This window comes from Myotis nattereri (assembly GCF_964212035.1).
Source record: "Myotis nattereri genome assembly, chromosome: 21".
Classification (NCBI taxonomy): Eukaryota; Metazoa; Chordata; class Mammalia; order Chiroptera; family Vespertilionidae; genus Myotis; species Myotis nattereri.
Window position 1 is genome coordinate 15,701,519 of NC_138097.1, and position 23,029 is coordinate 15,724,547.

At 53.0% G+C, this 23,029-nt stretch overlaps 1 protein-coding gene across 3 annotated transcripts in view; it reads right to left on the reverse strand.

The window, feature by feature from the left end:
* NTRK3 (neurotrophic receptor tyrosine kinase 3) overlaps positions 1–23,029 on the reverse strand; it is a 212,523-nt gene that overhangs the window by 7,000 nt on the left and 182,494 nt on the right. Inside the window, exon 17 of one of the 3 annotated variants that reach the window (XM_081114822.1) lies at positions 1,003–1,044. The exons of 1 other annotated variant lie outside the window; for it this stretch is intronic. In XM_081114822.1, the coding sequence (XP_080970948.1) occupies positions 1,003–1,044 (42 nt within the window). Of the gene's footprint in view, positions 1–1,002; positions 1,045–12,481; positions 12,557–23,029 lie in introns of all 3 variants that reach the window. One more of the 3 variants, XM_081114821.1, reaches the window with a different exon arrangement.

Genomic DNA, 23,029 nt, shown 5'->3' on the forward strand with positions numbered 1-23,029 from the left:
GCAGAATCAGAACAAGGTAGAATATTTAAAAGGCAGAGTCAAGCTCTAGCCAGTTTGGCTCAGGGGATAGAGCATCGGCCTGTGGACTGAAGGGTCCCAGGTTCCATTCCAGTCGCGGGCACATGCCTGGGTTGTGGGCTTGATCCCCAGTAGGGGGCATGCAGTAGGCAGCCAATCGGTGATTCTCTCTCATCATTGATGTTTTGATCTCTCTTTCCCTTCCTCTTTGAAATCAATAAAAAAAAATTTTTTTTTTTTAAAAAGGCAGTCAAAACTGCCTTTGTCTGCATATGGTATGACTGTTCAAGACGATTCATTAAAAAGCAATCAGAACAATTAGATGCTTTAGTAAGCTACCCAGGAGTAAAATGAACATCCAAAAATGAAGCCATTCTCATATACACCGACAGCAAGGACTTACTTCACAATTCAGTAGGAAATGAGATTGTTTGAAACAATAGCAGCAGGACATTTAAAATTCCTAGGCTTAAACCTTAGCAGAAAATACAGAAGGTCTAGCTAAAGAGAAGTATTGAAAACCATAAAGGAAGACCTCCACAATGAGAGAGACATGTCTTTTCCTGGGATAGGAAGACCCGGTGTCATACATCTCCTAAATCTCCCAGGCCTCACTCAAATTAATCTAAAAATTCAACACAATGCAAATAAAAGCCCCGATGGAATGATGTGTGGGGATTGACACAATGATCGCAAAAGCCGTCTAGAGGAGCAAATGCCTGGTAAAAACTAGGATACACTTGAAATAGAACAACAAGGGTTACTTGCTTGGTCAGATAGCAGAACATATTATCAAACCACAGCAATGCGTACACTGTGTTATAGGTGTAGGAACAGACAAATTTCGTTGATCAATGGAACAAAATAGAGTCTAGAAGCAGACCCATGGGTAACTATTGGCATCAAATACATGAAATGATGGGTTAGTAAGCAAAGCATTGGGACAATGAACTGTTCATTGAAAAAGTACACGTAGATACCTACCTCACACCATATACAAAAATCATTTCCAGATGGATTAAAGAGCTAAACATAAAAAAAACAAAACAATAATAATATTAGAAGAAAACTCAAGAAAAGTATTTGTATAACTTTAGGAGAGGAAGACCTTCCTAAATAAGACACATGTTCAAGAAGCCATAAAGACTAGGACTTAGAGATACAACTTGTAAAAGTAAATACTTTTTTTGCATGGCAACAATACAAAATAAACATAGCTAAAAGACACATGACAGAGAAAATATCTGCAATATATACATATAACAGACAGAGAATTACAATCCATGTATTATAAAGCGGCCCTTAAAATTAGTTTAAGAAAACAACCCCGTGGAAAAGTGAGGAAAGAGTGAGAGCAGACACGACCCACAAAAAAGCTACAAATGGCCACAGACACATGAAGAGATGCCAATCGCAGCAACAAAGAGACACATTTTTTTAAAATGTCACGTGAGGAAAATGGAAAAGACCGATAGATACTATCTGGTGCTGGAGAGGGTGTGCGGAAAGGGTGACTCTCAAATGCCGCTGCTCAGGGTAAGGCGGCCTCTTCCGAGGGACCTTCGGCAGAATCTGCCCACACTGGGGATGTAAGTGGCCTCTGAACCAGCGATTTCATTTCTAAGAGTCTTACAAAAATACTTGCTCCTGGAAGCAGGAATCCTTGGTTGAAGATGGTTATTTCATTGTTTGTGAGGGCAACACGTTGTCACTAAATGTAGATGCGGTATATAAAGGAATATCGTGTGGTGATGGGGAATATGCTAGGAGATGTGACATGAAAACTCCAGACATCCACAATCTGTATCAGCATTCTCATTCATGTAAAAATACATGCACACAAGCCAATCACGTATCCCTGGCAATAATGTATCGCCCTATAAGCGCACAGGAAAAGGTCCAGAAAGATAGCATTACATTACACCAGTGGCTTCCTCTAGAAAGGGGGGTGATGGTGAGCCCTGATTTAAAAAAATAAAACAACACCCCTCAGGTTTCAGTATGAGTATTTCAAAATTTTATCTTGATCATGTATCACATTTGTAAATTTAAAAACAATAAAAGGGAAAATCCCTCTCCATGAATAAAGAGAACACGGTGGACTTCATTTAAGTTCTGTGCAAAGATGACGTTTTTGAAAGAAAGGTACGTTTGTGATCGAAGCTAGTAGAATGTTCTGTTGTACCCGGGTTCTTGTTTTAAAAAAACAGAAGTCAGGAATTGAGGAACGTTTCTCTTAATACAACATTGGAAAGAACAGATTCCTCCCCACTGGTTCTTGCGTTTGCCCCGCGGGATGGTTATAGAAATGATCCATGGTCAGTGTGCCACGTGGAAGCCTCCCCCTTCACAAGGAGGGAGGAATCGAGTGAGCGGGTGTAAACTTCGATGAGCACACACACCTGAGATGGGTATGGACTGGCTGTCAATTCTCCCACCGAGGAGAATTTGTAGTGTGGGTGTGTTTTGTAAATCGGAGAACCCCTGTGGGCCAGCAATCTTCCTTCTCAATTGCATTTGGATGCACGCACAAACACACACACACCCCTACCTGCCACCCTCAAAAGGAAAGACCACTCTCTCGTTCATTCTCAATCTCAGGAGAGAAAACCTAGAGTACAGAGAAACGCCGTGAAATATGGGTACAGTTGTTGAAATTAAATGTCTCTGGTGGCTGGGGAATAAATGGTTGTGCAGTCGGGTCGTTTCCAGTTCTTTTCAAACAACTGATCCAAAAGAATTATCAGTCGAGAGAAGATTAAAGAGGAATTTTGGCAAGAGAGCCGTATGAGATTTTAGGCAAGTATCTAGATAATAGTGTCAAGAACTGAGTCACGTTTCAGTAACAAAACCCGTTCCTTTCTCGCCTATTTGTCTCTTGTGAATAACATTTCTCATTTCTGATATTTATAAAAATGAGAAAGAAATAGAATTGATCCGGAACCTTTCTTACTTTAGCAATAAATAATATTTATTAATAAATACATGAAGTGTTGGAAATATTATACTTGTAATTTCTCATATTCATCAAACGTTGGCATATATGCGCACTATGTTGATCCACTGCCTATTTCTGTGTATTACTAATAATTGTAATGATAACTCAATCCAAAAGCTCTTAACATCTACAAACTTATGGTTATTGGACATTAAAAATTAAATTTAGATCTTCATACATACTTTTGTCATAGTAAATTATGACAGAGTGGCCAATAAAAGGCTTTCATGCATAGAAATATAACACATAAGGATAAAACTCGGTAGGGTAACTGGAATGAAAATATAAATTCAAGAAGAAAAAGAAAGCATGTAAAATTGTTTAAGGACTTGTTCATGTGTTTAATAGATGCTCTATTAAATTTTCTGGTATTTAAAGTTCATTAGATACATTAAAGAAATAATGTATCTTTAATGTCACTATTTACTACATTCTGAAAATGGCATCACTGGCAACTGTTTTAAAATTATGTTGAAAATTTTAGGTGGCAACTTAAAACATGCGGGGGGGGGGGGCAGACATGCTTTCTTAAAAATATATACATTTTTATTGATTTCAGAGAGAAAGGGAGAGGGAGAGAGAGAGATAAACATCAATGATGAGAGAGAATCATGGGTCAGCTGCCTCTTGCATGGCCCACATTGGGGATCAAGCCCGCAACCCGGGCATGGCCGGCATGGCTCAGTGGTTGAGCGTCCATCTATGAACCAGGAGGTCACAGTTCAATTCCCTGTCAGGGCACATGCCCGGATTGTGGGCTCGATCTCTAGTAGGGGGCATGCAGGAGGCAGCTGGTCCATGATCCTCTCTCATCATTGATGTTTCTAACTCCCTCTCCCTTCCTCTCTGAAATGAATAAAACTAATTAAAATACACACACATATGTATAGGTCAAGTCTTATGAAGTTTAAATTTTGGTTGGGTCACTTCCTGCTCTCCACCCTGATGCACACAGGCTGTGTGTGGGTCGCCTGGCAGAACTCTGTTTCCCCAGTTTGTGGGTAGATGCCTGGGGGGTGTATTCAGCGGAGTGCCTGTCTGACTTAGACCTACAGCGTGTGTGTGTGTGTATGTGTGTGCGTGTGTGTGTGTGGTGCAGTCACAAGCACACGTCTGTCCATGGCTTCACCGTTACGGGAATTCCGTGGATGCCACCTTCACACAGGGACTGAGGTTTTCTGCAGCGACATCAGACTCCTGACTGAGTAAGGCAGACCTGCTTGCCTTCTGCGCGCCTCTCTTCCTTCTCTGAACAAGGTAGGGCCAACTACTGTAGACGCAGTGGAGACCTCAGCCCCAGGTCTCAGAGATGCTGGGGACTCTGGGAGGGAAGGGGACAGAGGGGTCACCAAGCCCTCATTACAGCCTGCTCCCTCTGAGCAGGGCTCTGTGACAGCTTATGCAGAAGCAGCCATTTAGCAGCGTCTCCGAGGAACGGCTGTCTCAGGCTGAGCCCGGAGGCCCAGGATTAGGCAAAACTCTTGGAGTCGCCCCAGAATGCAAGGAGTTTAGGAGCCAAGCGTGAGCAGTGAGGGCCTGGAGGATGAATCGCCCATTGTGATGACCCCAACTCACTCACCTGCGCCACCTTGGCCTGAGCAAGTTCTGGGACGGAGGCCCCGGGAGCGCATGCCTTTCATAGCGTCCTTTTGTCTTCCTGTTCAAGTCCTGTCTAAGTGCTGGCGCTCATTCGAGACCTCACTGTCCCCTTCGGCCCTGAGCAGTATATTCTTTATAGAGCAGACATTGCAAGTCAAAGACGTGGTTGGAAAAGCAACTCGGCCCCATCTTCCTTTCGGAATGCCTAGACGGGGAGCCTCCTCCCTGCTCTCAAATCTCCTCGTGAAAACAAACGCTACAGAAGATGTTAAAGGGGCTCGATTCACTGAACAAAGCTGGAGGGCTCAGCTCAGATGCACCATGGACCACACGGGCCTGGACCGGTTCTCGCGCACCCCACGCTCTTGCTCAACACGACCGGGTAAAAGGCGTCAGGAGAATAAAGTCTCCTGGTGCTAAATCTAGATTTGCAATTAATCTGTACAACTCGGGTACTGACAGGTTTCAGTTTAGATTCAGGCTAATTTAACCAAAATAAAATATTCCCTTTGAAACCTCTGGAGGCCCCTCCCAGCGCCGGGAGAAGGTTGGGGTTCTGAGACGCCCGGGTCCCGCACAGCCCGCCTCTACAGCAGGCCCCAGGGCGCCGCTCGGCAGTGGAGCCTGTGAGCCAAGGGCAGTCTCGGATGAAAGGGAGGGAGGAGCTGTCCGTCCCTCCACGCAGCATCTGGCATCCCAGGCCATGCTGGGGGGCCTGCAGCTGCAGGTGGCTCCTTCTCTCTCCAGAAACAAGCCCTGGCTCTTGGCTCCCCCTTCAAGGTCAGATGGCGGGAGGACTGCTCTGCAGATGAACCAGGAGAAAGTCTTAAATGCAAAGCCAGTAATCAGTTGCATGATCTTTTCAAAAGCATTCCTACTCATTTAAAAAATATATATATATTTCAGAGAGAAAGGGAGAGGGGGAGAGAGAAAGAGAGTCATCAATGATGAGAGAGAATCTCTGATCAGCTGCCTCCTGCACGCCCCACACTGGGAATCGAGCCCGCAACCCGGGCATGTGCCCTGGCTGGGAATGGGACCGTGACCTCCTGGTTCAACCACTGAGCCATGCCTTCCTACCCTTACTAGTATACACATTCACGTCCCCAAGGGCGCAGAAGGCAAATCAGAGCAGGTCACGTGTGATCTTGTTCCCAGGGTAACGGAACTGGGAGAAGATATATTTCTGAGTCACCTAGAGGTGGCGCCATGTAAGGCTGGGGCGGGCGATCCCCAGGGTAGCAGGCCTCACCTTCATTCACTTAAGCCTCTGCTCGCTTCCATAGAGCGGCAGAAGGAGACGCCCAAAGTGGAAGGCTTGTCCCAGGGAACAGGGACACAGGACCACAACCTTGTGAGTGTTTAGGCCAGTGGTTCTCAACCTTCTGGCCCTTTAAATACAGTTCCTCATGTTGTGAGCCAACCATAAATTTACTTTCGTGGCTACTTCATCACTGTCATGTTGCTACTGTGGTGAATCGTCATGTAAATATCTGATAGGCAGGATGGTCTTAGGCGACCCCTGTGAAAGGGTCGGGTCGTTCGACCGCCAAAGGGGTCGCGACCCACAGGTTGAGAATTGTTGGTTTAGGCGATGCCAGGAGGGAGGGAGCAAGGGCTTAAGCAATTTAATTGAATTAAAAAGGCTGACAAGTCAAGATCCAAGCCTCACACCGAAACGCTTCTGATTGCAGGGCGTTCTCGCACCTTCCCACCGAGAGAAGGCTCCTGTACATATGCTGTAAGCGACATGCATTGACGGGTGGGAGCGGCAGACTTGGGAAAAAGTGATGGAGATCCTGGAATCAGATTTCCATGAAACACACACCCATAAGCGCAGAAGGAGGGTTTTCATTCAGAAACAATGAAATCTGCGTGCAGATGCGGGGAAGGAAGCTGGGCCCGACACGGGCCCCGCGCGAGCTCATGACAGTGACCCCAGGACACAGGGTCCCTCCCCAGACAGAGGGAGAAAGCGGTCAGTCCTGGGCGTGGCCCTCAGCCTTCCTCTGTAGGCTGTGCTCCCCGGAAAGCCTGGCCGACTCCTGCAGACGTGACAGGGGTATGTCAGGCCTGCTCAGCGGGCTGTCCATGGGAAGGCCTCTCTGAGGAACACCCCAGGCTTCCTTTCTGACTTTCAAAATGCATCAGCCTTGATTGTTTGGAAATCTTTTTCTCTCCGATCACCGTCTCAGGCAGGAGGAAGAGGAAGACAGAGAGACAGAGGGAGAGAGAAGCAACAGAGGCTGAGGCAGGTGACTGATTTGGGTCTTAGAATTCAGCTGCCCCAGAAACATTCCCTAAATCTGGATTCGGTGACTGTTGACACATACATTGTCTCTTCTGCTTAAGATAGCTTGGGTAAGGCTTTCTGTCACTGCAGCCGAGAGAATTTCCATAAAACCCTGCAAAAGCCAACCCTCCAGTTAGCCTGTATTTGTAGGGCTAACATGTCTATTTCTAGAAGCGAACTTAGGAAGAGAGACGCCGAGAGATCCCAGGGGCCCAGCTGGAAACTGGCGTGCTCCGCGAGGGCAGCACTGCAGCCTGCCTTCTGCCCACCCTTCTCCCCTTCCCTGCCAACAGGGTGGCACCCGCATGCCAGGGCTTCCCCAGCCACAGGGCATCACAGGGCCCTGGCTGACGGCATGTGGCTCTGAGACCAGCTCCTGAGCGGAGAGCCACCTTCTCCAGCCAGGAGGTCGGAGGCTGCACCAGGCATCCACCATCCATTAGCTCAGCCCCAAGTACCTGCAAAAATCAGAGGCACTGTCTGATCCTCAGGAGAGGGAAAGAGCAGCCCAGCAGGTCCTGGCAGAGGACAGGGCGGACTCACGTCATCCCCCCAGCGCCCAGAGAAGGTCCTGTCACAGACCTGCAGACTTATGAATTGGTCAGGAGTCATCGGTCCCCAAGGATTGTGGAGGCAGACAGACTTGACAAGCTTGGAGGTGAGATTCAGAACAAGGAGCTCAGAAACTCATCATGGAGACTGGAGCAACGTTCCCAGTGAGCAGCCCGGGGACTCTCTCCCCTCCCTGTCACCTCCCCCCCCACCTCCGACGCCCACAGCCACCGCGCAGAAACCTGAGCCCCGCCCACGCCAGGCCACCCCTGTCCTGCTGATCTGAGAGCACCAGAGAGCGAAATGCGGAGGGAACTAGGAATTCAAAGATTGATCACCATTCAATGGGCAGGGCTCCTCTCTCAGGATAAACGTCCAGGTGGGAACCCAGGGGCCTGGCCCCAGGAACCCAGAACCCATTTCGCTGAACTTGTAAGGCCGCGGCAGCACATAACGAGGAGGCCTCGCCCACAGGAGAAGGGGTTGGGGTCTCCCCAAAAGACCAACCTCAACCATCTTGAATGGCAAGGCTTGGAAACCACTGTCTGCAATGCCGAGGCTGATAAATGATGTGGGTTTTCCCTCCACCCGAGTCCCAGCTGTTTTAGAAACCTCTTCAGCTCACAGCCACCTTCACGGCAGCCTAACCTCCCCCAGAGCTGCAGTGGCAGCTGAAACACACGGGCATGGTCCCTGTGCGCCTTGGGCCTGCACCGAGACAGGCGTGTGTCCTCAGGTTCCTTTGGAAAACTGGGTTCATCTGGGTGGGGCGTCACAGCCCCGGGCTGCAGGCACGCGGGTGTCAGGGCTGTGCCTAGGATCGGGTGGGTTCCTGGACCGGGCACGTTCATGACACTAGCCTCACAGACGTGCGTCGAAGGCCTGGAAGGAAAGCACACTTCGTGTGTGTGAGTGGCAGGTGGGACTTACGTGACCAGGGGAAGAGGAAATATCCTTGTTAACTTGAAATACAACCTGTCATGTCTAATCTTTACCCCTGTTCCCACCGCGGCTCCACAGGCACAGGGATGCAGAACAGAGGAGCGAAGGGATGTTGAAATGGGCTCACGTTGCAGAGAAGAGCTGCTTTGCTTACTGGTGTGTTTTTGTGGGGAGGGGACCCGGCCTGTTAAGTCAGGTGAGTGATGCCAGGCCCCTCAGCTCTGAGAATCCCAGGGGTGGAGGGAACAGACCGCAGGCCACGCCGTAAAGGACCAGCGCCTGGCGGGGTTGCCATAGTCCCACAGTCAGAAGACCGCAGTGAGGGACGTTCAAGTGCCCGGAGTATATTCCTAAGTGACACTGACATTGCGATGGCAAAGAAAACCCTTGATAGATGACAGAGTAATAACGTCTTTCTCCCGGTATGACACATGTCGTGAAACTGAGAGACACGGCCTGGACGTGCACGGAGACCGCTGGATACGTATGTCCCAGGAGTCTGGGAACTCACAGCACCGCGGGTGGAACAGCCTCCTTCAGCATAAAGGGAAACCTGGGGAGAGCCCTGGCACCCCCAAATAATTCCTCACTTTGCGACAGCAGCTCTCTGTGCCTGCAAACGGGGTCTGCCTGCCACGTACCTTCCTAAGAGCTCATCTTATGCATCAAATAAGATGCTACCTAGTTTTTTTTCCTGGAAAGTCCATGAGTGCCCATTACAGATAAACACAGGTCCCACAGTGAGGATGATGTTTAGCAGAACCATAGTAGGTACGATGTGGTCGAGGGACATCCTGCTTCCTGCTCATAGCAGCCTCCGCTGGGACGCGGTCAGGCTGTGGCTCCCACCCCAAAGGCCGGCAGGAAGTCTAGGACTCCCTTCAGATGCAGCTCTTCACTCCGACCCCCGCGGAAAGTCTCTGCCCAGCCTCAGGCCTCAGCATGCACCCCCCCCACCCCCATCCCCTACACACAGACCCATGCACCCCTCCTTCCAACATGCGTGGCCCAGGCACTCGGATGCACCAGTCCAGCTCCACCTCTTCCCAGCATGGAGGCCACAGGGGAGCCTTGCTATCAGGCCCCGGGATATTCCATGCCCAGCCCCCATTCCCGGGGACAGGGACACAGGGAGAGGCGGCGGCAGCTGCTGGGCCTTCATGCACACGCAGCACAGACAGCGACACCCGCCCCACCACGTCCCTGCTCCCGACCCAGCCATGCAGTTCAGCCTCCGCGGGACCTCGGTCACCCGGCGAGTCCTGCCTCCCTGTCTCCCTTCCTCCCGCTCCTGCCATCTGGTATGTCTGGACGGATGCGGAGACTGAGGAGTAAAGACAGGGCTGCCCACTTAGTTCAACCTGGGCTGAAATCCTGGCCCCTGCTCTACAGCTCCGTTCAAACATCAGCGTTCTCATCCCTAGTGGGACCCTGCTAACGTCTTCGTGGGAACAGTGTGGATTAAATACATTAACTTGCTCAAAGCCCCTGGCAAAGTCCCTGCCTGGTGTGGGGCCTCAGCAAATGTAAGTTGTCATTCTTTGTCATCCCCAGGGACACGATATAAAAGAAGGAAGGATGGCCTGGCCCGCGTGGCTCAGTGGTTGAGCGGGCGGCCTATGAACCAGGAGGTCATGGGTTCCATTCCAGGTCAGGGCACAGGCCCAGGTTGCGGGCTCAATCCCCAGTGTAGGGCGTGCAGGAGGCAGCCGATCCATGATTCTCTCTCATCATTAATGTTTTTCTCTCTCTCTTTCTCCCTCTCCCTTCCTCTCTGAAATCAATTATATATATACATATATATATATATATGGTTCTCAACCTTCCTAATGCCAAGACCCTTTAATACAGTTCCTCATGTTGTGGTGACCCCCAATTTCATTGTTACAAATGGAACATAATTAAAGCATAGTGATTAATCACAAAAACAATATGTAATTATACATGTGTTTTCCGATGGTCTTAGGCGACCCCTGTGAAAGGGCCGTTCGACCCCCAAAGGGGTTGTGACCCACAGGTTGAGAACCGCTGGTATATATATCAATAAATAAAAGAAGGAAGGGCTTGTGACAGCCTGGATGGCCAATGGAGTCAGAGACTGACGGCTCCAAGTGGATGAGCCCACAGCGTACCCGCCTTCTGACGCCCGGGTCATCTGTCGGAGAGAAAACCACATTACCAAGCAGGCGCGGTGCTGCCAGGCATGGCCCCCTGACTTGCCCTCCCCTACCTCTGTTACCCCGAGGTCTGTGTTTCTTGCTTTGGACTCAGAATTCCCAGATCTGACTTGTTTCAGAGAGACTTTAGCCGTGAGAGCCCTCCTTGGCTAAAGTAAATAAGCGAAAACGCACTGTTCTTCAGGCAACTCAAGTGCTCTGACCTTTCTGTCTAAACTGCGCTCGCACGCCCCACCCCTCCCCCCCCACACACAACACCCATCACCACCAAAATCTTCCTTTTCTCTTCTCTGCTGTGTTTTTCTTCTAAGCACCTATTGTTCTCACTATATCATCTACTTCGTCTTTATTTTCCATCTCCCTGACGAAGGGCAGAGCTCTCTGCCTGTTTTAGTCACAGTTGTATCTCTAGCGCCAAGCACCGCTCACGAACACGAGTGGAGTGACTGCCTGTCCCCGCTGACCAGGGAAGGCTCCCGTCTGTGCTCACGGTCTCTGTTTAATTAGTAGCAGCTTCCCGTGCCATTCTCAGAGGTGACCAAATTCAGACACTCAAATACAGAGCTGATTAGTAGCAAATATTTGTTGAATGTAATTGATCATTTAACCGATTTGATACTTGCATGAAACCAACCCGTCAACTCCTGACACCAAGGTTTCGCCCTGGTGCTAATGAAATGCATCGAAGGTTTCGGAAGCAGGAGAGAGGGATGGGCCTCTGGTAAGGGTGCTGCTTTCACAATCTCACAGGGCCAGCAAACGTGCTCATTCTGATCAACTCCAGCTACTCGCAGGCTGCGCACATCAACCCCAGTCCCAGGCCTCCCCCAGGAGTCCACCTGGAGACGCTGCCACGGCTCCCCCAACGCCGTTATTAGTGCCAGTGCCAGGAGGAGACTCTAAGAACCTGGTCCCGGGAAAACCCGGAGGCTCTGCTGAATTCCCCTCCCTCACCAAGAATGAATGAATGGGGGATGAATGGAACTATAGAGACGCCCATGCGCCCAGCCTTCACCCTCAGGACGGGGTTGTGTGTTAGAAACCGAGGCTTCTCACTCCCAAACGAGCCACCGCGTGGACAGCACGTGGCCGGCGGGGGCGGGGGGCGCATCTTGGGTGGTAGCAGGACTGGCTCTCCCTGGCCCGGGCGGGACTTACAGGTCAATGTCGTGGTTCTAGTCTCCCACGGGGACCGTTCCCCACACAGAGGGAAAGAGCCCGCCCCCCAAGCACACAGAGAGGAAGCCCTCTAAATGGGGCTGATGGTGTTGCTGAGACGGACGGAACGTCACTGGTTCCGCAGCATGTCCATCTCCAGGCCAGAAACGCCCACAGAAATCCACCTGGGCAGGGACACAGCCTGCCCCACGTCCTCGGGGGCTGACCCCGCCAGAGAGCTCTGCCCCGGACATGGAAGCTCCTAGACCCACTGCACCTGGGTCAGCAGGGAGGCCTGTTTGCTCCGACGCGTTCGCCTACCTCCGGGCTATCTTAGTCCCCTAAAGCAGGGCAGGCATCCACTGCGTCCTCAAACGTAAGGGCACACACACTCCTGCAATGCAAGAAAGCAGCCAGACCGGGGTCCATGCAGGGCCTCCCGCCTCCACACACCAGTGGACAGAAGCCTGGCAGCCACGCGCCCGGCCTTCTCCCAGGGGCGCACCTGCTGTCAGCCGCACGGCCCCGCGCCCCACCATGCTTTCGCCACGAGACATCCAAGCACATCGATGGCTTTGGCAGGAAACTTCCATGGAAGTTGAGTGACGCCCCCGGGGGGAGAGGCGGGAAGGAGAGGCGGGAAGCAGCCCCCCATGGACGTTCCTCTCCAAAGCCCGCCAGCGGCCAGTCTGTGTGTGGCTGCCCTGCCCGCCCCTCGGCCCCGCAAAGGAACCCCGGACTCACTGCGGAAGCTGCCGGTGCCGCTAGCCTCTGGCGCTGCCATGACACGCTCGCCGGGCCCCTCTGGCACGGCCCTTCCTGACCGTGAACGCAGGAGAGAGCAGGGCAGGGGGAGAGAGAAGAGAGGGATGAAGGCAGCACGGAAGGACAGAGAAAGGAAGGGGAAGGGTGGCAGTGTGTCAACTGAATGGCGCGTGTCCCGGCCACACCTCCGACGCCTCTCTGGCCCCACGAGGGAGAAAGGCTGAGCACACCAACCCTGGTCCGCGGGCTCACTTGGGGGTCCACCCGGAGAGGCAGCCCACGGCTCAGCACACGCACCATCACCGCTCCTGGTACACGGCACCCCGCCCGCCGCCTTGGTGAGCCACCAGCACCCAACGCTCCCTCCACAGGGAGCGTTCTGCTCCCACAGGACCCCCAGCCCGCGACCACTGTGAAAGGAAGTGGACTTCATCTAGAACCTTCCCCGCCTTAGGGCAGACGACTAGCACCTTCCCAAAGCTGCTGAGGGAAGATTCGTCCCTCCTGTCCTCCGTGGGAAAATTGCTAAGTTCACCACCTCCTCCAGGCTGCCCACCCAGATGTCCTGCCCGGCCGCCCTTCTGGGTTGGAAAGGAGGTGAGCTGGCCGGACGCTGCCTGCTTAGAGGAACCTCTGCCCGGCCCCTCCACACTGACAGCAGAGGCAGGGGTACGAGACTCGTGACCCTCAGGAAACACCTGCTCCCTTCAAAGGCCTCGGAGAAGTCAGAGGAGGGGGTGTGGGGCCGCTTAGGGAGGGGCTGGCGGTCACTGAACAAGGACATCCCTCCGGCACCTGCCGGGTCACGAGCTGTGCATGTGAGACAATGGACATGGCCCTGCATTTGGTCTACCCGGGGCGAGGGGCGGGGGGGCAGCACGGAATGACCCGAGAAAGCAGCTTATGAAGCAACACACCCGGGTGTGCAGCCGACAGAGGGATGCTGAGCAGACGCGTGGAGACGATGAGAGGGCCGCTGGGTTTCCATGGGGGTGGGGAGCAGATGGAGAAAGGACAGGAGGGAAAGGAAAGAGAGAACAGATGGGTAGCTGGGACCAGAAGACGTGATGAATTATGTTCCCCTCCCTTAATATACTACACGGACGTCCTCACCCCCAGCACTGACATGTGACTGTCCAGGGAGGCAGGGTCTTTATAGGGGTAACCGAGGTAAAACGAGGTCATATGGGTGAGCCCCAATCCAGCATGACTGGTGTCCTTCACAGAGGAGGAAACTAGGACCCAGCCATCTACAGAGGGAAGACCCTGGGAGAGCAGGGGGAAGGTGGCCGCCTGCAAGTCCAGGAGGGAGGCCTCAGGAGAAACCCACTCTGCTGGCACCTTGGCCTCCGACATCAGCCTCCAAACGGTGATACACGAGTTTCTGTTGTGTTACCCATGCGGCAGCCCTAGCGAATGCATGCGGCAGGCCTCAGATGACAGTGGAAATGAGCAAGCGCCATCGTGGAAGGGGGCACAGACTGGCCGGGGTGGCACTGAGGGGCCTCCAGAGGGTGGGTCGTGAAGGAGAGTGGCAGGGTGCTCGGGAAGGGAGAAGAGAAGATCCTCTCAAGGCTCTTACACCAGCAGGAGGAATGGGGGGGCGCCTAGGGACCTGGAGAGGCAGGCTCTGAGCCTGGCCTGATCGGGGTGCATGTAACGGCCGTTCCTGACTACGTGCAAAGAAAAAGTGCCACTGAGGTGTGTTAAAGGCACAGCAGGCCTGGTCAGTGTGGCTCAGGGGTTGAGCATGGACCTATGAGCCCGGAGGTCACGGTTCGATTCTAGGTCAGGGCACATGGCCAGGCTCTGGACTCTTTCCCCAGTAGGGGGTGTGCAGGAGGCAGCCGATCCATGATTCTCTCTCTTTATTGATGTTTCTATCTCTCTTTCCCTCCCTCTTCCTCTCTGAAATCAATAAAAAAAAAATATTTTTTAAAAAAGAGGCACTGCAGGGTGTGGTGAGGAATTAGGCCCAGGGGATGGTGCGGGGACGGGCAGGTCCAAGGTTGACCGCCCTTTGCACTTCAGGGAACCTCCCAAGGATGTTTAATGATGTGAGTGTCTGAGAAGCAGGAGATGGTTGAGCCGAGTCTTATTTCCAGCTAGCCACGTTCTGATGGCTGCTGATCTCTCCAGGGGAGACCTACTGATGAAGGGATCAGAGAGAAGGGAGGTGGAGGCTAAAACTTACATTCAAACAGCTTCTGCATAAAAGTGTTATAACCAGGCGAGTGTGCGAGGCTTCCCAAGTAGATGTCTGACACAGCGGCCCCTTAACATTAAACGAGGGGAGGGGAAGAGGTAAGAAACCGCCCGGAAGGGGAATGGGCGGTGGGGCGAGGCTGCCTGAGCGTGGAACAAGGTCACGCGGTGGGGAGGGCAGAGGTGGGAGAGAGGACAGCTCCAAAGAGGGTTTGACTTTCTAGAGGAAAGTCATTTGAATTTTGCCAGGATGAGATAATTAGTGACCCCAAAAAAGCAGAGTCGATGAAGTGGTAGGATCAGAGGCCCCCCGATTAAGACAGAAGAGGAAAGCGTCCCATTTCAGCAGTCAAGGACACAAAGGGGCAGGAAGGTCAAAGGAAGATGTTTCTTTTAATGGAGAAGAGATGGTGGATTTCAGAGGAGAGAGGAGGGAGGCAGGCTCCAAGGTCTCAGAGGGAGACGAACAGTCAGGGAGGTGAGCTGGCGGCGGGCAGGCGGCAGAGGGCGGGGCGGGAGGGCAGTGGGAGAGAACACAGGCCTGTCCGCACGCAGGCGTGGAGAGGGTGAGTCTGGCCTGGTATTTCAGAGCATCACGGGGATATGTCCTTGTCACAGCTCCTCACACTGCACAGCAACTGCTCCTCCCATCGCCCGTCCCCTCGGCACCCACCTAAGCACTTTCTGTTGCAGAGTTGACTCTGAGGATCTCAGAATTGAAAAGAAAGCGAAACGTTGATGCTGTCAACCACACGCTCTCAATGCATCTCCGTGCAGCTCTGAGATGTGGTCAGCCGGGTTCCTGGAAGGTCCCTGGGGTGGAGAACCCGCTGTCTCACTGGGTACTCAGTTATATGTCACGTGACGGAGGTACCTGCCCCGGGCACTGTCTCCCTCGCCTGCCCTTTCCCGTGCTGCCACCCTGGGAGTCAGGGGCGGCTGCAGGGCCCAGTCACAGGCCGAGTGACAGAGGACAAGCCCCCAGAGGGTCTGTCTTTCAGAAGGGCACTGGCCGGTCCCGGGGGCCTGGAAAAAGGTAGTCATGGGGTTGGATGATGGCAATGCCTATCTCCACCTGGCTTGGGTCACGGGAGAGAGGGGGGTTTAGTAAAAGTTCTGGAGTGTTTCTGAACCTGATGGGCGGCTGAGGAAACCCTGGTATCAGATGGGCAGGTCAGTCTGGCTTAGCCGATGGCAGTGGCCATCCGACTCATCGGAACCGTCTTGAGATGAGCGGGACCCACACAGGCCGCCCCCTGGGAGTGACGCTTTGGTCAGATGGCTTCGCACATCTGGTCCCGTGTGCATTAACACACAGTGCTCAGGGTGTTTTAATGATGGGTGATTCCCTCAGGCCTCATCCGGGTAAGTAGATGTTTGGGCCTTTGATGGGGAATCAGGCCCAGGGATGTCCCCTAAGCTGACAGCACTGCATCTGTCAGACGGATCTACCCAGAGTCCCCACATGCTGACCGCTGGTGTCTGGCAAGGAGGGACCTATGAGGATCCATGTAAAAATGCCTATGCCAGTGGGGGCATTATTCCTTACTCGTTACAGACATCTGACATAAGATCATACAGTTTTAATTAAGTAGTTTTACGAAGCACTTTTTATGTGAAAAATCACTGTGATGAAAACAGAATGGATTCCTTTGTGTATGCTGTAGAAAGCTAAAGGACATGCACATACCCAATGACTCCAAGACTTGAATGAATGAATGAATGAATGAATGAATATAAAGACCAGGAAGTTGGGGATGGACCCATTGGGTAAGGACATGATCAACTTCAAGAACAAACTGGGCCACAAATCAAAGGTCCATCCCAGCTATAGAAGCTGAAGAGCATAACCCAATGGGGGAAGAGGTAGCCAAGGTTGTCATGGTAACTGCCTGGTATGGGGGATGGCATACTGACCACCCCGCCAATCTACTTTGGGACCTTGAGGAACTTGATTCATTTTTTCCAGAATGTGCATGGTCATTTAATAAGAGGACCACACTGGTGGTGGTGGTGGTAAAACCAACAGCACCCGAGCCAACAGTTCACGAAGCTCTCGCGTATCGTTGTCTCACGTTAGGCACAGGAATGAGCGGTGGCCAGCCTCTTGCATGGGACAGGAGAGAGGAAGGATGGAGGAAGAACTTAAGCCGGCCTTGCCTCTACCCCAAAGCTCTAGGGTGCATGACCCTGAAGTCTTCCTCAGTAGTAAGAAGACCTGGAGAACAGATCTAACGCTGAAGACATTTGTCTGTGGGAGAATTCCTCGGCTCCAGGCACCACAGGGAGGCCCTGGTGGGGCCCATCAGTTCCACAGTGAGCAGGCTCTGCCTCGGACCAGCTCCAAGCACCCTCTCCTTCCTGCTGGGCCGTGGACAGACCAACCTGAGTGTGAGGGGCTTTGCTTTTTATTCCCCCGAGTCCTGAGTGGGCTCGTCTCCCCTCAACGTGAGTATCCAGCACCAAAGACCCTCCTGGGCAACGCCTTGGCTTGTAACTTCAAATCACTTAAAATTTCTTACATATAATTTCTACCTTATTCACTTACAAAGAATAATAATTACCATCTATGGAGTGCCTAATAGATACCAGGCAATTTGCATACATTATCTGATTTAATCTGCACCACACAAAAAATGTGTTCTCTCTCTCTCCTCTCTCTCTCTCTCTCTCTCTCTCTCTCTCTCTCTCTCTCTCTCTTTCAGATGAGGATCTAAAGTTGAGAGCATTTAAGAAAATGTCCTACGGTCACAATAGCACATAAACGGGAGCTCAGGATTCAAAGACTATCTCCCTGTGTCCAGAATTAGTGGGTGTTCTGCCCACTCTCTCAGGCTCTTTGCCTCCCTGCCTCTAACTGTCCTGTGGGATTAACTAAACCAGAAAAAAAAAAAAATTTCTGATGCTATACTGGCCCGGCCCTCCACCTCTTGCTCCTGCAGTTTAGACACAGACAGACCAAGCACTTGGGTTTCCAGGATGAGGGAAGAAATACAATTCCTACCAGGAGGAAGTGGGGGAACACACTGCTCTCTTTACATGCAAATATCTTAATTACAGCCGGTAAAGAAGATATTTGTATGGAAATTTATGTATCTGTATATGTTATAGACTCAGGTTCCCTCGGAATAAATAAAAGCCTTTTCCACTTGAGGGGCCCAGACAGGGTGTGCGGTGTAATACAGGGCCCTGCCAGGGGCGAAGGTGCGCTCTGACCGCCCTCCCCAGCAGCCAGAGGAAGGGAGTCAATCGACCCGCCATGCGATGGCCTCCCACCGCCTGCTGCTCCCATCCTTTCTGGGGATGAGCTCCAGTGCACACATGCCTCAAGTTCTTGAGCTTTTCCCATGGGGCATCTCCCCATCTTCTTCCCCAGGATCTGTCCTCGTGGAGATGGTGCCTGCGCCATCATCATTGCCAAAAGAAAACAACCAGATTTCAAAATGGCAGGGAGATAAAATCATGTGCAAGAGACCGCTGGAATCTGGCCGGCGTGGCTCAGTGGTTGAGCATCGACCAATGAACCAGGAGATCGCGGTTTGATTCCCGGTCCAGGCACGTGCCTGTGCTGCAAGCTCGATCCCCAGTAGGGGGCCTGCAGGAGGCAGCCGATCCACGATTCTCTCTCATCGTTGATGTTTCTCTCTCTTTCCCCCTCTCCCCTCCTCTCTGAAATCAATAACAAAAATCTTTTTGTAAAAAAAGAGACTACTGGAAACTACTTTCAGAAAGAGGGTATGAATTTTGGCTGGCAAGGGACCGAGATGTTTTTATTCCAGTTTCGCTACCAGTGAAGCTACAGCCCATGAGTAAAATACAACCAATTACTACGAAGTGCAGGAGGCCACCCTGGTCTCACTGAGCTTCCTTGGTTTTCCCGAGTGCTGTAATGTCGGCCTTACAACATCCATCATGTTCATCGCCACTTAGGACAGAGGACGAAATAGACATGCCTGCAGCTGGTGGGACTCAGGCTAGACATAATGGAGAACTTCCCACTTCGGAGGGGTGTTACAAATCACAAAGGGAAAGACAAACCTCTCACTGCTAACATCTCCCCTTGGTCCCAGCTGGAAGGGGCAGGGGAGCCTGCGGAGTCCCCCGAGACGCACCGAGTAGAGCGAGCGAGCCATCTGTCTGGGATGGTTTCGATGCTGTGCTGCCTGGGGCCACCAGGGTGAGGCAGATGACATTTAAGACTCTTTCCAGCCTCATGTTTCTTTCAAATGGGATGACGTGGCATTTGTTCATCTGTTTCGAACACTCAAGGGACGCAGAACGTGGCCTAAAAGGTGCATTTGTAGCAAACCCACCCTGACCCTCCATGTCACTGTTACTCCTTTTCACGGTTACAGTCCAAAACCGAAGAGGCTCTGAGCGCCTAGGCCCTGGCCTGGGGTCACCTTCCCAGGCTTCCCCTCCACACTCCACGCCGACAGGGCAGCAGGGGCCTCGTCGCCTCTTCCCGGGACCCTGGTCATGGCCGGTCTTCGCCTTCGAGGCCTCGGTTCCCATCCTACGTGCCACTGCCCGATGGCGTGTCCTCACACCCAGCCTCATTTATAGGAACACCGGTGACAGGCCTCCCATGACGACCCAAGTCGGAGCAACTGGCCCCGCACCCAGAGCCTGTGGGGGACACGCTCCAGGTAACTTCCTCACCTCACGGTTAGGGTCCACTGTTTGCACATCACCCTCCTCTCCGAGTCACCTCCACACCAGACTGCGGCGTGTCCCGTGGCTCAGTACCCAGATGCCACCCGTATTCCCTTCTGCACTCTGTGGAGCCAATGCCTGCGTGGCAGGTGGATATCCCAGCACCGCCATTGTGTTTTGACACCAGGTATGATCTGGTCCAGGCAGGCTGGGGTCTGGAAGGACTGAGATAGAGGGGGGGAGGCCAGGTAATTTACATCTCTGAAGAAAGTATCAAGGAAGTCTACCCAGTAATTCTTCCGCGCCCCCCGCCCTGCCCCCCCCCCCCCCCCCCCGCCGGCTGTATTTGGCCAATTACCCTGAATGGCTCAAAGGAGACGAAGGAGGAAGAGCAGAAAAGCGAACTTCCGTCGCTGAACTGGATCGAGGGATTGTGGGAAGAGCCTCTTTCCAACTGGGGGCTGTGGCTTGTTTTACCCAGAGGGGAGGAGGGGCTGGGATCTGACCAGCTGGGTCTGGGGCCTCGCAGAAGCGCCGAATCCGGAGGCGGCCTGGACTGTGTTCTCACACTCTCACCCTGTCTCCTCCTGAGGAAATCAAGCCTCTGCTCACTGATCATCCCACACGGAACTTAGCCCCACAGAAGGCGGAGCCTGAGAGACCACAGAAGCTGCGTCCAAGCTCCAGGCCTGACTGATGAAAGGGAAGCCGCTAACTGGCCACACGGACACAGAGCGGGCGATGCGACCAGGTGCCCCAAAGAGCAGTCCTCTCCCTCCGCAGACCCGCGTTCCAAAACGTCTGGTATTGTGTAGATAATTAGTGTGCAAATCCTCCGGCCTTCGTCGAGGAAGCAAGGACGTGACACTGTAATTAGCACTGGCTGTCCTCCACACCTCTCTCCGCGTGGCTGCCCTCTGCAGCGTGTGCAGATTCACAGCGCTCAGCACTTACGGGGTTTTGCAAACTTCGCTCGAGATGCGAGCAGTGTGGCACCGAGCCCTGCACAGATGCCCAGGCAGCTGAAGCTCGGAGCCTGCCTGGGTGTCTGCTTCGTGGCCGTGTCTCCGGTCAGCACCAGCCACCCTCTCCCACAACCGGAGAACAGGCCTGGCCGGTGTGGCTCAGTGGTTGTGTCACCCTAGGAACCGGGAGGTCACGGTTCCATTCCCGGTCAGGGCACATGCCCAGGTTGCGGGCTCCATCACCAGTAGGGGGCGTGCAGGAGGCAGCCGATCCATGATTCTCTCTCATCATTGATGTTTCTCTCTCTCTCTCCCTTCCTCTCTGATATATAGATGCATGGTTTATAAGAGCAAATGCATGGTTTAGGGACTGGGAATCCAGAAGTTTCGAGGCCTCCTCTGGCCTCCTAGCCTTCGCTCTATCACAGACAGTGAACTGCCCTCACTTTGCTGATATGACATCAGACACGGGAGGATGACGCACTGCTGGAAAGGAGTGGGAGAGAGAGGGGTTTCCTCCACCCACCCTGTGGCCGAGGGTGCCCGCTGCTCATTCCCATCCCCCGGGGGCATGGCCACACTCCATTCTTCAGCCCGCCTCACAGATCACGGGGCCAGGCGCGTGTCCAGGTTCTTGCTGTGCGGAGAAGGGACAGGCCTCACCGCCGGGTCAGGCCCGTGAACACATGCCTGAGGCCCCGCCCAGTGGACTGGAATGGGGATGGGTGCCCAGGGTGACCGAGGACCCCCCCACAGAGGAGAGGGTCGAGCGCTGTCAGCCTGGGTGCCCGCACGGCGGAGGGTCAACTGCTCACACTGCGACACGACCCGGAAAGGCCTAGAAACAGGCTTCCATTTGTGTCGCAGCCACTCTGTATGGTGGCATGGACCTGTGAGGACAGACCGCCGGCCCACCGCCACGCATGCACTTATGTGAGTGCTGTTCCCACGCTGGAATGGGGGAGACCGCTGCCTTTTAGCCCCAGTGATAGAAGAGTAGTTAATATTTCTTGAGCATTTGTTTCCCTAAGAACTTCACGTTGATGGACACTTGATCCTTACAGCAAGTGCAGGTGCTTAGGGGCGTGTGGCCCCATTTTACAGCTGGGGGCACAGGAAGGTCCAATAAGTTGCCCAAGGTCAAACGGTCAGGAATTACAGGAGCTCAGATGCACACCCAGGCAGTGTGGGTTCAAGAGTCTGCACCTGCGTCGCTGCCACGGGGGAGCCGTGACATCCACAAAATCAAACATTCTATCAGCCAGGTCAGCTGGCTCCGAAGGATTCCCACACCCGGCAGGTACCGTTGTCCCCTTGCCCAGGAGTTCCCGGGAACTGTGACCTGCAGTCTCCCGTGAGGACCCGGGGCCTCACTATCGGCTGCCGGACCTGCCTTAGCTCCCCCACCTGTGTTGGCCTGGACCTGACCTAGGTCCCCTCCTCGTCTCCTGGACACTTGGCTGTGTTATGACTCCACTCTGACTTTAACTGAGTAACTCCTGACTCAGACCTCCCCTCCCTGCCTCCTCTGGACACTGTCCCAGATATTGCCTAGGGCAGTGATGGCGAACCTTCTGAGCTCGGCGTGTCAGCATTTTGAAAATCCCTAACTTAACTCTGCTGCCGTGTCATGTATAATTTTTTGATATTTGCAACCATCGTAAAACAAGGACTTACATTTTTGACATTTATTTTATATATTTAAATGCCATGTAACACAGAAAAATCAACCAAAACAATGAGTTCGCGTGTCACCTTTGACACGCGTGTCATAGGTTCGCCATCACTGGCCTAGGCCATGGATCCCCACATTGCCCACAAAGATGACACCTGAAAGGGGGGGGGGGTCTCTTTGCCTGTCCAGGCTGCTCTTGCACAGGCCTAATCTGCTCCCTGCCTCATTTCAAACTGCCATTCGGACCTCCCTCATCCACATTTTCACGGGGTGTCTACACGTCCTAGGCTCTGTGCTCGGGACAGAGGAGAGGAGAGTGGACAGAAGGCAGCCCCCACCCTTCAGACAAGTCAGATCAGAGCACTGAGCCCCTCAAGCCCTTTCCTCCTGGATCTGAGCGCACGGCCTCCCTCCCTCTGAAAACATTTCTCTTCTGGAATCCCAACCTCTCCTCTTCCGAACTCTTGAAACTTTCTTTTAAAAAAAAAAAAAGTGTTCTTTTTAAAAACTGATTTCAGAGAGGAAGGGAGAGGGGGAGAGAGAGAAATATTGATGATGAGAGAGAATCATTGATCAGCTGCCTCCTGCACGCCCCACATCGAGGATCGAGCCTGCAACCCGGGCATGTGCCCTGACCAGGAATTGAACCGTGACCTCCCGGTTCATAGGTCGACACTCAACCACTGAGCCACACCAGCCGGGCTCAAGGCTCTCTTTAATTCCAGATTTGCACTGCACTGCAGCCTCTGAGTGCTGTCTCGCGTTCTGAGAAGGGCATCGAGGCGCCAAGCACCGTGCCAGCGCCGGTCTGAGGCGAGCTCAGAAGCATCGCGTCGACGCCCGTCGGAGGAAGGGTACGCCGCGGGACGTGGCCTCACGAGGAGGGAGCACCGGGTTCTGCACCCCGAGGCAGAGATGTGTGCTGCCCTCTCTGAACGTGTAGCAGGAAATCAGGCAGCTCACCTTAGAGAACTGTTTGCATACCGCCCATGCCTGAGCCAGATGGTGCCTGTTTGTTCCAAGAAA